Source organism: Patagioenas fasciata, chromosome 11 (genome assembly GCF_037038585.1).
Source record: "Patagioenas fasciata isolate bPatFas1 chromosome 11, bPatFas1.hap1, whole genome shotgun sequence".
NCBI lineage: Eukaryota > Metazoa > Chordata > Aves > Columbiformes > Columbidae > Patagioenas > Patagioenas fasciata.
Genome location: NC_092530.1, coordinates 27,782,931 through 27,798,413, shown reverse-complemented (window position 1 = coordinate 27,798,413; position 15,483 = coordinate 27,782,931). Strand labels below are relative to the sequence as shown.

The 15,483-nt window shown below is 52.7% G+C and overlaps 1 protein-coding gene across 5 annotated transcripts in view; it reads right to left on the bottom strand.

Annotated features, from left to right (window-relative positions):
* The window catches only part of LOC136106478 (uncharacterized), a 30,141-nt gene that overhangs the window by 8,474 nt on the left and 6,184 nt on the right, over positions 1 to 15,483 (bottom strand). For 2 of the 5 annotated variants that reach the window (XM_065846813.2, XM_065846812.2), the window contains exons 2-8: positions 7,588 to 7,670; positions 5,230 to 5,400; positions 4,491 to 4,640; positions 3,542 to 3,583; positions 2,732 to 2,816; positions 1,825 to 1,902; positions 491 to 557 (exon numbers count right to left, since the gene is read on the bottom strand). In XM_065846813.2, coding sequence (XP_065702885.1) covers positions 491 to 557; positions 1,825 to 1,902; positions 2,732 to 2,816; positions 3,542 to 3,583; positions 4,491 to 4,640; positions 5,230 to 5,400; positions 7,588 to 7,667 — 673 coding nt within the window. In that variant the 5' untranslated portion in view covers positions 7,668 to 7,670. The other 3 variants (XM_065846814.2, XM_071813632.1, XM_071813633.1) reach the window with 3 other exon arrangements.

Sequence of the window (15,483 nt, the reverse complement as noted above, 5' to 3'; positions counted from 1 at the left end):
GCGATGTTTGTCAGGAGTGGCGGCAGCGGGGCCGCCAGGCTGAGCCTGCCTGCGGGGAGGGGGCCCGGCCAGCGCGCCGCCCTGAAACCCACACCCGCAGCCACAGGGCGGCACTGGGCTCTGAGCCGCGTCCTGCCCTTGCAGCACATCTGCGGCACAGAAACAACTTCTTAGGCCAGTCTAAAAATCTCCTCTTTATTTGGAGCATCTGCTGAAAAGTGTCATGGGCTCCCATCCAGAAATGCACAGATTCGCCTGGCAAAGGGAGATGAGTGTGCAGGACTTCAAAGATGTCACCATGTGTCGATAAAACGTGGATGCTGAGATCATAAGAGCCAAGTGACAGCTCACATCGGCTTGATGTCACATCTCACATCAGCAACAGTCCCCCTACAACTGCTTTTTTAACTGAAAAGTACAATGTTTGAGATATCGCCTGCCACATACACCAATGTCATTTATCATGGAGGGAAAACAGGAGAGCTCTTACCAATGAGCGGGTAAGCAGGGTCATCCTTTCCTGAGATCACCCAGAGGTGGTGCTCACTTGTCTTGCCCTGGCAGTCGAGGAACAGAGAACAGAAAAACCATGGGTGAAAGGGTCAGGGTGAGGGTCCGGGAGGCTGCACCCCACTCTGACCACGGCAGGTCCCGCACAGACTGCACCCCACTCTGACCACGGCAGGTCCCGCACAGGCTGCACCCCACTCTGACCACGGCAGGTCCCGCACAGACTGCACCCCACTCTGACCACGGCAGGTCCCGCACAGGCTGCACCCCACTCTGACCACGGCAGGTCCCGCACAGGCTGCACCCCACTCCGACCACGGCAGGTCCCGCACAGGCTGCACCCCACTCTGACCACGGCAGGTCCCGCACAGGCTGCACCCCACTCTGACCACGGCAGGTCCCGCACAGGCTGCACCCCACTCTGACCACGGCAGGTCCCGCACAGGCTGCACCCCACTCTGACCACGGCAGGTCCCGCACAGGCTGCACCCCACTCCGACCACGGCAGGTCCCGCACAGGCTGCACCCCACTCTGACCACGGCAGGTCCCGCACAGGCTGCACCCCACTCCGACCACGGCAGGTCCCGCACAGGCTGCACCCCACTCTGACCACGGCAGGTCCCGCACAGGCTGCACCCCACTCCGACCACGGCAGGTCCCGCACAGACTGCACCCCACTCTGACCACGGCAGGTCCCGCACAGACTGCACCCCACTCCGACCACGGCAGGTCCCGCACAGGCTGCACCCCACTCCGACCACGGCAGGTCCCGCACAGGCTGCACCCCACTCTGACCACGGCAGGTCCCGCACAGGCTGCACCCCACTCTGACCACGGCAGGTCCCGCACAGGCTGCACCCCACTCTGACCACGGCAGGTCCCGCACAGGCTGCACCCCACTCTGACCACGGCAGGTCCCGCACAGGCTGCACCCCACTCTGACCACGGCAGGTCCCGCACAGACTGCACCCCACTCCGACCACGGCAGGTCCCGCACAGACTGCACCCCACTCTGACCACGGCAGGTCCCGCACAGGCTGCACCCCACTCTGACCACGGCAGGTCCCGCACAGGCTGCACCCCACTCTGACCACGGCAGGTCCCGCACAGGCTGCACCCCACTCTGACCACGGCAGGTCCCGCACAGGCTGCACCCCACTCCGACCACGGCAGGTCCCGCACAGGCTGCACCCCACTCTGACCACGGCAGGTCCCGCACAGACTGCACCCCACTCTGACCACGGCAGGTCCCGCACAGGCTGCACCCCACTCTGACCACGGCAGGTCCCGCACACCGCGCAGCTGCCACTTACAGGAAGGCCGAGCTGCAGAAGGGTCTTCTTCATCACACTCTCTGCAGTTTCCACATTGGACACGTTGACTGCGGTTGTCTAGAAAGCAAAACAGAGAAAATACAGGAAGCTAATAAGAAAACACGAAGTTTGGTCGCAGTTTCTTGTAGCTTGAAAATCTGGGGAAAATGTCACTCACCTGTCTATTTACTGTCTTTACTGAATGTTCATGGTTAGAAAAGTTGTTCTCATTGACTCTACACTGCAATAATTGCTAAGCGTGATGGCTATACCTTGTGAAAACTGTTCTCCTCTACTTCTACAATGGATTTATTATACCATGCAAAGATTTTGTCCATTAGAAATCACAGGAATCTGATGTTCAGATGCTGTATTTGATCAGTATTTCACTCCAAAGGGTGAACATGGCGCAACGCCAACAAACCTCGAGTGTCCATCCCCAGGAGGTAACTGTGACCCACCAGACTTGGCACAAAGCCCACGAATGTGTGCTATTAATATGAAGAGACCGGGACACAGTCCAGTAAATTAATTCAGGAGAACACAGCAGTGACTCTTTCACAATCAATATCCTCAGCTTACTGCCCTGAAAATAGGAATGACTGGGCACTCAACCACAAACCATCACCAGTTATGAAGTGAAGCAGAAGAAAAGGAGAAAAGAAGCCAGAGGCCAAGGATAATCTTAAGAATCCACTGCTCTTTGGTAGGGGTCTGGCTACCTCCTGATTTCCCAAATGAAACATGCCGGCGTGGGCTGCTGGTGGGAAGGACACAGCTGCCCAGATGTGCACCCTCTAAACCCTTTTCAGGTGGGACCTGAGTTTTGAAAAGGGACAGCAGCCCCACCTCCCGCCCCCACCCACAGCCTGCGCAGGTTCATGAGCGGGCTCTCAGCTCTACTCACAGATAAACTGTTGTCAGCATCCAGCACAAGGATCTGAAGGGTCAGATTCTTCACATATTCATTCTGTTTTACCTCATTGATATGCCTGAAAATCAAATAAAAGGGGGGAGAATATAATTTCCCAATCAAACTTGAGAAGGACCCTAAGGTTTGGATCCAAGAGGTCCAAGGGACCTGTTTCTTGGCGCTATAACAAATACAGACTCATTATGACAGCAGCAATACCACGCAGTGTTCATAGCGTGGTCATAATCTCCTACTGGCTTCTGTACCTTCCTTGAGGCCCCAGACTAGCAAAACCCCAGACAACAACTGTACTGCAGACAGACGTGCCCAGTGTAACACCTGCCAGCACCCTTGGGACCACCGCTCCTCTCCACAAAACAGGAGATTTCTTCCCTTCTTCCCTATACAAACATTTCTGCTTGGATGGCAGTGGAAACAACATATAAAACATAACATGAAACAACTGTAGCTTCTAGATGCCACAAAATACAAACTCTAGTTCAAATCACAAGAACACGTGAAGAATCAGTAACACTGAACACTTGTGACATTTCCACAGTGACCAGCAGAGTCAGCCTCCGCTCCAAGGGAAAGGCTGCTCCAACACAGTGACCCCTCCAGGATGTCACCTTTTCTGGACTGTCACCAAGGGGCTTCTACACTCAGCTTTCAAAGGTGGATTTTCCAAACAGTAGCTGGACACTTAATGTGCTGAAAATCAGAGGGGAACTTGACACGCAGCATGAGAAGTTTCCCTGGGGAGTGCAGAGGGCCTGCCCAGAGGACGGAGGGAGGGTCACTCACCGCAGCAACGCCGACAGCCACCGCTCCTTCCCGTCAGCCGAGCTGGAGACAAAAAGGGAGGCAGACCATCAAACAAGTGACGAGTGGGGAACAGCCTTGGGAAACTCTACCCAGTTTCAGTTATATATAGCTGTAAGTCGAAGTTCCTTCCTGCAAAGCCCTGGAACAAAAGCACAGTCCCTTCCTGCTTCTGTCCTATTTTAACTAGTAACAAAAATAATAATAACAAAAAAGTCCCAGCAACAAACTGGACTCCATTTCCTGCCCAGGCTGCCGAGTGTGGAGATAAGGGACAAATATCTTTCTGTGATGTTGGAGTTAACGCATCTTGTGGGCCCTTATTATTTTTGCAGTGACCTTTAATTGCTATTTTCTTTCTCCTATTATTTCCTTCCCAATGTCTGTCGTTCCAAGAAGCGTCTGCTGCCAACACGGGTTACTCAGTGACGTGAAGGAAATGGAACTGCTGTTGAGTTTGGACTAAGACACAAAGAGCAGCTCGCCTGTCAGAACGTGGCCCTAAGGCCAGCAACGCATCGGCATTTTTCACTGACTTCACCAAGCTGTCCTTCGTAACAAAACATTCACAAACTAGGGCCAATCTCCTATGGAAATGGCTGCTGGCAGGTGCTGAAACAACATGCTTGTAGGTGTAGCTGGTTTGCTATGGTGGATTTGGCTGTGATGCTGCAGGATGCTCTGCAGGGTCAGCCCTGGCTATAACAACACCTGCACGGGCTGGTCCTCTGAAAGGCGCTCAGGGACCAACCTGCAGATACCTTCTCCAGGTTTTCACCACGCTGCCTATGTGAGTGGAGGTCTCTATTGAGCGGGGAGAAGTAAAGCAGTAAAGGTCACAGCCCCGTGGCCCCAGTCGTCGTTCTGCTGGCGCCCGGGAGGCTCAGGTGCTGCCAGGCTGCAGGGGGAGGTGTGGTGTCTGGTGAGATACCTGAAGGTGACAACATAGTTGGTGGTAGGCCAGCCGATGACAAACGAGTTCTCAGGAGCCATCTTCTTCTCTGTCACTTCACCGAGACAGGTGCCGGTCCACACTTCACTCAGATGCACCTGCTTTTTCAGCTTCAGGCTGGAGGAGGATCTGCAATTCAAATAAAGGATTTCTTAGGCCAGATCCCAACATCCAGGCCTCCGGAGTCTGGCCATGCCACCCTGCAGTCATTCAGATGCAGTAACAGCAACAAGCACCCCAGAACTAAACGTCTGGGCAAGCGGAGACACTACAGGGAAGTTTTGCAAGGGGATTTTGGGGTGGTGGCTGCGGTGGGACAGCTGTGGCATAGGGCAATGTGATTCACCAGAGCCACATGCAGGTAGATGGTGATTTAGGCTAATTACTGTCTATGCTAATAGCTGAGGTCACCTAAACTCTTAATTTATGAGTGGCAGAAGCAGTCAGACCAGGAGTTGGTCTTCTGTCCTTACTGCCTCTTTTCCTCGCGCTATTTCTTCAAGAAGCCACACAAGAGAAAGGGCAAAACCAATTAGACAACCTTTTCCTTCAGGAAAATTGAGTGAAACATTAATACCAAGAAGAATTTCTGGAGGTGGAAGGGGGGGATGAAACATTTGTAAAGCAGCGTTGTTTTGACGCCTGCTCCACGAACAGCTCAGAGCCCAGCGCTAACCGCACACGCTGGGGAGGAGCCGCAAGTGCGAATTCCTCTTACTTGGACTTGGCGATGACCAGCACGTCACTGAACAGGATCAGATGTCTCTCCTGGGTCTGCAGGCCCACAGTCAGCTGTACGCGCTCGTCCAGGACGAACGTGGAGCCCGGGCTGCTGAACACCCCGCTGGGCAGCCCATCGTCCGGATGAGAGGAGGAAAGGGCAGTTTCCCTGGAGAAGGAAGAAAGATTGCAGGATCTGTCAGAAGCTTTTCTCACCAGGGTTCGTCACTGGACACAGGTGACTGTTGTGGAACAGCCCCACAGCCCACGCTTCTCCCAGTACTGCCCCTATTGCCCTCAGTTATGAACTGCGTTCGTCTGCCTCTTCCCAATTAATTCTACCAGCCTTAGGCGGATGGAAAATTCCCTGAATGCCTGCACCAAATCTGGGGAGGTTAAGCTGCTGAAATATTCATTTTTAAGTCATTTCTCACTCAGGTAAATCACTTAGTTCCTGCACATGCGTGTGAGCTATGACTCAAAAGAACAGGCAAACCCAGGGCTCGCGGCAGGGCGCGGCGCGGGGAGGCACGGAAACCGCTGCCCGTGTTCGCAGCCGCCCCGAACTGCTGGTCAGCCAAGGGCACAACAACCCAGCTCCGGCCACCTGGTGCTGCCCTGCCTGCCTGCACCCCAGCACCTTGTGTCTGCTGGGGCTGATACAGCTGCTGACCACTTCCAAAGATCCCCGATGGCTTTGCATGCTGACTGCAGCCCACACGCCGCCATGGGGACGGAAGCAGATCCTTTCTCTGTGCTCCCCCCAGCTGGAAGAGCTCTGCCAAGCGCCCATCTGCCCCTCGCCTCCCCGCGCCCTCCCAGCTCCTGCCCAGGCTGCTCCTGGCTCTGGTCCCAGCAGGTCCCAGCAGGTCCCACAGCCATCGCCCGGCTCTGCCCTTGCTCTGCAGGCAGGATTGTGCTGAACGAACAAGCAGTAGTTCTTTGCTGAGCCTTGTTCAGAGACCATTTTGTGTGCCCGACCCTGACTAATTAGCTAACCTCTGAGACATGGCCTCGGATTCATGTATATAGAAACTACCACAGATCCTACTGTCTCTACACATAGACAAAAACGTGTATTGTGCCTGCAGGCAAGGACGCATGTGGAATAGATCCTTACCTTCCCTCCACCCCTCAGCAACACTACCCAAGTCCAAGGGCAGTCTGCACAAGCAAATGAAAAAACATATGGGTTTTAAGGGTAGTATTTTTTGCATTGTTAGTCTAACCCAGTTTCTGCTGGCCTCATAATCTGGCCCCTCCAGTTTTGTGGGAGTGAGGTTAAAGCTAGCACCAGCTGCTTTTTAGATCACCCCCAGTGCCAGGAACACGCGCTCCTGCAAACAGAAATTCTCTCTTCCCTCTTTACAACTCCACTGCCACCACCAAGTGAACCCTTGCCTTATGCATCTGTTACCTCCACAAGTGAGAAGCTAAATCATCCTTGAACTTGATAGGAAAGGCTTCCCACGTGCATCAGTTGAGCAGTGGGAGCCGCACCACCACCGGTCCCAGCAGCGGATCCCTAGGGCGGGAGCACTTACACAGCTTTGTAAGCACAACGGCAGGAGAGGAGAAAAAACATGTCCCCAATACTCTTGGTGGCCTAAGCAAAGATGGCATTGTACCAGAGCCCTCCACAGCAATCCATCACAAGGAACGTCCGAAGCCTCCCTCCCTCGTGAGGATATTCTCCAGCCAAATAAAGTCAAGAATTTGTTTCTCTTCTGTACTTTTTTTAGTGCAATTTAGAAGTGGGCAGAGGGAATGACAAAGCAGCCACAAGACTTGGTCAGAAGACAACCAAACGAAAATCAGTCCCACCCTTTATTTTGAATGATCCCACGAGACTGACCCCACAGAGCTGTTTCGGAAATGTGGGATGTGCTGTGCATTAGTTACCCGCAGTGCGATAAACGGGGTACGCTTCAGGAAGCTGGTCAGGATCAAACTGTCAATCAGTTCAGCTTTAGTATCTCCTTCTTACAAAGAAAAAAACAATCAAACTAACCAAATCCCTCAGGAACGGTTGTTTCTAAGATGGCTATCAATGAGCTGAACGGCACAAGTGTCAGAGCTGGTTTATCCAACCACCCTACAGAACCTCAGGCGTCCGGGCTCCGCACCGCAGCTGCCTGGGGAGGCAAATGCCAGAGCATGAGTGCCCCCACCCTCCTCCTTCGCACCAGCTTTTATTGCTGAGCATCATGCCCTGCCAGTAAAAGAGAAACTGTTCCATACCTGTCCACAATCAAATTGCCCTTGACACCATTAAAGGAATTTGAAAACCAGTTTGATTTCAGTCTGTATAGGCAGAAAGGTGGAAAAAAAGGAGTCAGAAAGGTATTTCCTCTACCTGGAATGGGACTTTGACTTGCCGAGAGCTTTAGTAATGGCAGAAGGGGTGGATCGTCTTCTTTGGACTATGGGCTTCATCTTCTGCAAGACAAAAGGACACTGGTCAGCCGGCCCCTGGGGAGCAGATCCGCCACTTCACTTCTTATCTGGGCAACGCTCGCGAAATCTCAGCACCGAGAGCCCTGATCTGCGCTTTCAGACACCTCCCTCCGCTTCCTTATTATCAAAACACTTGTCAGCTCTCACAGTTATGTAGGACACTTCAAACTTTCCTAACTTGAAATGCTTCCAGTTTTCACAGCCAAAATTCAAAGTAATGACATGAAATGAAGCACAGAAAAATCCACAGGCTGAAGGTCAGGAAAAACTTCCTAACACTCATGCCATGGAATAGTTTGTTAAGGAAAGGTACAGAAATCCAATTTAAAACTGGACTGGACAAAGCCATGACCAGCATATAACACTGTAGGGAGCATTTTTAGAGTTTCAGCAAACAGACTGTTATCGGGCCCCTCTCCTGGCAGCGTCACCCCAAGACACTTGTATCAGCGTCTTGTGTGACACAGAAACGAGGTGACTGGAATGGTGACACTTGTGACTTAGACGTGATCACCATCCAGGACAACACATACACGTGAGGTCACGGGTCTCTTTTTATTTGCTGAGCAAATTCTGTGCTGCAGAAGATGACGTTTTAGCCTGGGAGACAAATCCTTACTCACACCAATGGCTCTTGCTCAGTAAGTGTGGAAAAACCTCTCCCGCAGCTCATTTCTAATTTCAGCATTTGTCTGTATTAGAGCTTTAAGGACTGGGAAATTCAGAGTATGCTGAGCGTTTTTTATCTTTTGACTTCTGAAAGTATCAAAATATGGAATATCCTAGGAATAAAAGAACCCGGGATTGCTGGTTGAGGAGAGGTCCTGCAGAGGAAGCACCTTCCTTTTATTAACCGTACACCTTTCAAACTCTGCGCTGAATGTAGAAATCTTCGTCGCTTATGCACGCATTAGTCCCATCTCCGAGTTCACGACACTATTACAGCTCAGTACCTTATAACCACATTAACATGACATTCTTACGATGTTAGAGGAAGGTATTATCCTCATTTCACTGATGGAAAGGCCAGGAACAGAGCGATTACAGTGAGTTTGGGTGCCGGGTGATGTTTCTGAGCAGCCAGGAAGGTCGGCTGGCGGCTGCTCCCCCGCGCAACGCTGGAGTGGGACTGCAGGCACAATTTAATAAAGTAACTTCCTAACACGTGAATACCCAGCTCTGCAACGTCAGTAGTGCTCTCTAAGCAGATTCTTTGTGTATATGTTTATATGGTCTCTTCCAACCAAAACTATATTATGATTCTACGCAGACAGTGACGGAAGGCGATTTCTCTCTCGTTCCCCGATGTGACCTTCCCAAGCAAAGATCTGTCTTCAGAAGTTTCACAGAGAGAACTAAATAAAAATAACATCAGCTCAAAAATGTTTGTTTTAAAAAAAGAGAGTCCCTACTAAAACGGAACATCTGGCTTTCAGAGGTGCCTTAATAGGATAAAATGTTCCTGCAAAACATAGCACAGCAAAGCATCGGTCACGCCATATCCCAGAGCAGGGAGAATATAAATGATGTTTCCTTAAGAGGCTGCAGGACAAGGACAGAGTCTCCTGCCACCTTGAGGGTTCTTCAGTGCCACGTGGAATGTGCTCGGACTCCCGCGCGTTTCTAGGGCAGACGGTTTTATGGTTTTGCTGCAAAAGCCCGTCCCATGTCAGTGCACAGCAGAAGCACCACAGCTCCGTGTGTCGCGCAGGAGCCCAGGGGTGCAGGGCTCGGCCACCACCGGCACCGCAGCATCGCAGCCCGGTCCACGAGCACCGCTTGGGGACCACGGGGACCTCGCCATGCCCCGCGCTGCAGCAGGGAGCGCTCCTGCCGGGAGCCAGCTCCGCTCACTCACATTAACCAGGCACTGCAACCCGAGACGGGCCAGAGGGACGTGGCTCATCTGCTGTTCTGGTGCCATGGAAACAGATCCTCGTTTACCCAACAGACCCTGAAAGTGCTGGAGCACTTGCAGCACTCTGGACCGTTTGTGCATTACTCATCTCAGAGCTGCCAGTTTTAGCTGAGTATTTCTTGGCACTGGAGAGGCTGTGAGCCTAATGCTCCTCATTCCAAACCCATGTATGGCCTATGCTATCGGCACAGCTGGCCAGCACAAGTGGGATTTTCCCCCCGCCACTGACCTCTGTGCTTGAATGTTATTCTTCAGATAGTTAAGGTGGGATGGAACTGAAAAATAACGAGATCTGCTTAGAACAGGGTGGATTTTCCTTCTGTCAACAGCTGGTCAAAGCTTGCAATGTCTGTGGCACTGGAATGCTGCTATTTGGTTTAGTCCACATTCAGAAATGAAATTTTTTCTAATGGTGCAATTTTTCTGCAAAACATAAAGTGAAATATTTGTTTCAGAAACATTGGTACACTGTGTCTTCAAAACCACCAGGTGCTTTCTTTGACCCCCGCATCTGCCAGAGCCCCGCGCTCTGCTTGCAGCAGCAGACGCCGCCTGCTCAGACTCATCCCCATCAGACCACGTGCAGCAGCACCAGCTGTCACTCGCGAGCTGCTGGTGCTGCCAAAGCACATTGGTGATCATGGCACGGATCAGAGACCCCCATGCTGCCAAAGCCCATCGGTGATGATGCAACGGATCAGAGACCCCGATGCTGTCAAAGCCCGTCGGTGATGATGGCACGGATCAGAGACCCCCATGCTGTCAAAACCCGTTGGTGATGATGGCACGGATCAGAGACCCCCATGCTGTCAAAGCCCGTTGGTGATGATGGTACGGATCAGAGACCCCGATGCTGTCAAAGCCCGTTGGTGATGATGGTACGGATCAGAGACCCCGATGCTGCCAAAGCCCGTTGGTGATGATGCACGGATCAGAGACCCCGATGCTGTCAAAGCCCATCGGTGATGATGGCATGGATCAGAGACCCCGATGCTGCCAAAGCCCGTTGGTGATGATGGCACGGATCAGAGACCCCGATGCTGTCAAAGCCCGTTGGTGATGATGGTACGGATCAGAGACCCCCATGCTGCCAAAGCCCGTTGGTGATGATGCACGGATCAGAGACCCCGATGCTGTCAAAGCCCGTTGGTGATGATGCACGGATCAGAGACCCCGATGCTGTCAAAGCCCGTTGGTGATGATGGCACGGATCAGAGACCCCGATGCTGCCAAACCAAAGCCGGGAGGCAAGCACAGCCCAGGAGCGGGTTGCCTTGGCCACCTGCGAGGCCAGGGCTGCCTGGACGCAGGACCACCCGCGCAGTGAGGTGTGACAGATCTGCGGGACTTTGAATTTCTGGGTTAATCCATACGATACGGCTGCTGCAAAGCTGCTGAGCATGGGGCTGGGTGGGCAACCTGGCACGAATTGAGGACATTCTCCAATGGAAACGTGCCTGGTAGGAAGCTTTAAGATCCCATGTGGCACGAAGATTTCCTTCAGAGCCCTCCCTTCATTGTACTAGGAGGCTCTTCCAAAGCACTGTGTTTAAATAAAATGTTTGTTCTCAATTCATCTGCATTTTTGACTCTGAGTCAATTCCACACTGACATTCGGATCACTTAGGGAGGCTTATGTTGCTAAAGGTACAGTCAGAGACAGTAAAACATGGGCCACATTGTCATTGATTATTTGGAGCATCACAGATTGTTCAGAGCCAATAACACCAACATTATTCTCATTCTTGGGTATATCTCGCGAAACACCCTCTTCCTACAGACACTCATCACAGCACCGGTGCTGTGTCAGAGCAGAGCGCTGATTGCTGCTATCAACCAGCTGAACCCATAAAGGCACATTTTTCAGTGGTCCACTGGAACAGAGCAGAAGTTGCTGTATAAATGTAGCACATGGTTATTTAGCTCTCAGGCAACATTCAAAAAAACACTTAAGAATACAGTTAAGAGAACAGAAACAATTAACCGATCGCTTGGGCTTGGATCCATCCATGTGAAAACACCTGCTGCTGCTCTTCCGTCCAGTAATGGGTTTATGTTAGCAGGCATTCCTACAGAAGTATCTTAATGAGATAATGTGAGACGCTTTGCCTCCTGCTCCGCCGTGTGTCCTGTCTGTGAGCACGGGATGCTCGTACACAGTGTTGGGTACGACTGCGCTTGTGTTTCTAGATAGAAAACCCAAACTGAGAGACACAAAGAGAGGGGGAAATCGTTCGGTGCATAAAAGGAAATCAGGCATTAGGTTACACAAACTGAAAACAACTGGGCTTGCCATTTTACACTGAACCTGCTGCTTTTCCTGTGCAATTCAGAACTTTTCCTGGAACAACTTCACGGCGCGTTAACTGTTTGAGGCGGATCTGTGTTAACCGGGTCACTGGACCCCGGCAGCGCTGACCAGGCACCGACAGCAGAGCACACGCTGCTGAGGACCGGCTGCCCCTGCCCTGTATCCCATACTGATGGGACGAGCCACCAGCTGGTGACACTCCGGCAGCACTGGTGGGGACCTGGGCTGCTGCCACCCCCAGCCACACTGCCCCAGGTGCCCTGTCCCTGCTGGAACAGCACTGGGGCAGTGGGGCTGCGGCTGCCCAGAGGCAGGAGGACTCGAGGGGCCACACACGACCCCCGCAGGCACAGCCTTCCCCCGGGGTCACCCCCAAAGCTCGTCTGTCCCCTGCTCCTCACCCAGGTTTTCCCCAGTGCGGATGGTCTGAGCCCGGCTCAGACAGGGCTGCAGCACACTGGGTTTGCACTGGTTTAGCCCTGGAATTACACCTTTCCCAGGCCGGGCTGTGAGCCCTGTTCCCTGCGGGTTATCTGCTGCAGACGAGGGTGTTGGGATCACCCTTCCCAGCAGCGGGCTGAGGTGTCACAGCCGGCTGCCCTTACAGACCCCACAGGAACGTCCCCAGTCTCCGAGAGCTCCCTGCCACATCTGGGTGCAATCCACCAACAAGCTCAGACGCTACCAGTGGGGCAGGGTACAACCACCTTCCAGTCCTTACATTGACAGCAAGTGCCTCATCTGAGAGGGCGCCAGACCAAACCAATGTACTTTGCCCCCAGCTGCCTGCACAGGGCAGCTGTGCCGCGCTGTCTGGGCGCAGTCGGGCTCTGTGGGCAGGCCCCACACCTCTGTCAGCTGTGCCACCCAGGACAGCCCGGAGCAGCTGACACAGACCAAGGTCTCCAGATCGTGGAGCTCACAGCCCAGCTGTGCTGCCCGGGCTTCTGTCCCAGGGGCAGTAAGGAGCCCAGCAGCTGTGGGAGCAGCTCCACATGTGCTGCGACACCACCCCGGCCCCGTGCGCGCCCCTGCAGCACTCCAGGCCCCGCGGCTGCCCTCGAGAATTCAGGGCACAGGAATACGGGAAGAGAAGCAAACCCCATGTGTCTCGAGGAATGTCCACGAGCAGGTGACAGCTGAGGAGCTCTGCCAGGACTACGACTAAGCTGCCAGAGGTGGCCTTAGCAAAGTGACTTTCTGCTTTTCTCTCTACATAACTCTTTCGCTTCACACATCATTTTCCAGCTGATAGGCTCTAGAACACACTCATCTTTATTCAGCTGAGCCCTTCCTTACTCTGATCCCATACATCTCTACTCCAGCTTCGACCGGACTGTTTGGAAAACGGAGCAACTGAGGCTCAGAATGAAGATTTACGTAACAGGCCGGCAGCGATGCAGACACGTAGTGGCAGAGCTAGGCTCGGAAGCCGGGTCTTTCTTCTGGAGAGGTGTAAGCTAGGTGTGCTTTCTCCTCAAACCGTAACGTATATTTCCCTGGAGTCACTGTTGCAACATTTTCACTGCAAAATCAAGACACGGTTTTTGCCTCAGGAGCTTATCCAAATGCACAGACCAACATCTGTGAGCAGACAGAATCTGAGCAGATCAGATCTCATGGAATACTATCAGGAATTCCTGATACCTAACCACCTGCTGTCCGAAGAAGCAGGTCCCTGCACTATCACTTGGGCTACAAGAAGCTGTTCCACACCACGGGGGACCCAGCCCACCCAGCGAGCAGCAGCACCGGCTGCTCACGCACCCCGTTAACACAGCACCAACCGCCCCCTGCCCCCGCCACCAGCACACTCTGCCCGTCCATTCCACCCCATTCCCTGGCTATTGCAACCCTGCTCCAGCCCACCCAGCCTTGTTTTTCCAGACAGCTCCATGTTAGGTGAGGACACGTGTGTCTGTACACGTATATTTTAAAAGTTCGCACTACTTCACTTTGCACAGGGTGCAAGTGCAGTGCCTGGAAGAAAGGAGAAAAAGTGCAGCTGTTTTATGAGCTCTTTGGGGTGAGTTTTGCCAGCACAGACATATGGTAAAGCATTAACATTTCCTTGCAAATGCTAGGGAGAATCTTTAACTCTCCTGCCACCACTCTAACCCTTTGAATTCTTTAAGATCCGTAATTAGCCTCATTAATCAGAGGAGGAAGCATAAAATAATGTTGGGTGGCCACAGCCCAGTGTTTTATTTGTCCCTTCAGAGGGACAGGGCAGGGTTCAACGTGAACTCAGAGCTAAGAAACTCAGGTGTAAATATTTATCTGAGCTGTTTTACACAAGTTCATTTTCCGTGGTGTTTCACTAATTGGTTCCCTCTCTCTCCCTGCTAAAACACGGCTCAAACCAAACTCAAACGTTTCTTAAAATATGCAGAGCCCGATGGCAGTGAATCAGTTTACAAGGACACACTTTGAAACATTTCCTTTTCCTTCCAAGAAATGGAACCCTGCTGGTTTATTTTAACGTGTCCCTTATAAGGGGGACTGGGAGAAACAATTCTTGGCGGCCAAAGGCCGGGTGGGTTTTCCACTCGGAGGTGCCCGGGGATTAGTTTGACCCACACTAATCTGTTCCACGCCACTTTTTCCCCTGCTCCCATGGATTGCTGTGCCTGCAGGGCCTGCCTTGCTCAGGGGGCACTGAGAGAGGACGCCCTGCCCAGCACGCAGGAGATGCTGGCTCACCAGAGCACCTGAGGTCTTTCTGAACAGCTGATGGAGAGGCCCACGTTCTCAAATGACACTGGGCTGGACCCCAGCTCAGGACACCTGGCATTTGTCAAGGCTCGGGTCCATGTTTCTGGACGCTGAACGCAGCCTCGCGGCTCCAGCGCGAGCGTCCCCGCCTGGGACGAGCACGAGGGTTTGGTCCCTGACACCGCGCCGCCTGGTGCCCCAAACCACGAACTGTCACTGTCACTCACGCTGCAGGACAGGCACCTAAAAAGGGCCCGAAAGCTTTAAGCTGAGCCTCTGTGAACACCCGTGTGTCCTCAGCGCAGCATCCAGCGCCGGACTGAGGTGAACAGAAATATTTCTGCTGTTTCCAAGCCTCAGGCCACTGATACGGTGTTGGCGGACAGACCTGTAAAAATCATGGGCAACTGCCCGTGCGTTTTCTCTGAAAATCTGAAGGTTCAGCAGAAGGGGGGGTGTCTGTGCATTTCGGGACAACAACAACAACAAAAGCACTGCAAGAAAAACGCTTTCTGCCAGCGAGGAAGATCACCGGCCATCCCCTTCAACAGGACCAGGTTCTGACGGTCCCGAGGGTGCGCTTACACAAAGTCTATTTTGCATCAATACCAACTTGAAAAACTTTGAGTAACACAAATGCAAGTCTCTTCTCTGTAGCCAGCAGAGCACAGCAAATTGCTAATCGATGGAAACTGAAGGGACCAATAAATATTGACATAGATTTAGAAATACTTCTGTACCGCATGCTTCCAGCCTGGAGAGGAACCAACGGCTGCTTGAGGAAGCGCTTCCCCCTTCTAGAGCTAGCAGAGGAGACCAAAAGCAGCGGAAAAATAAAACCTCATTTTGTA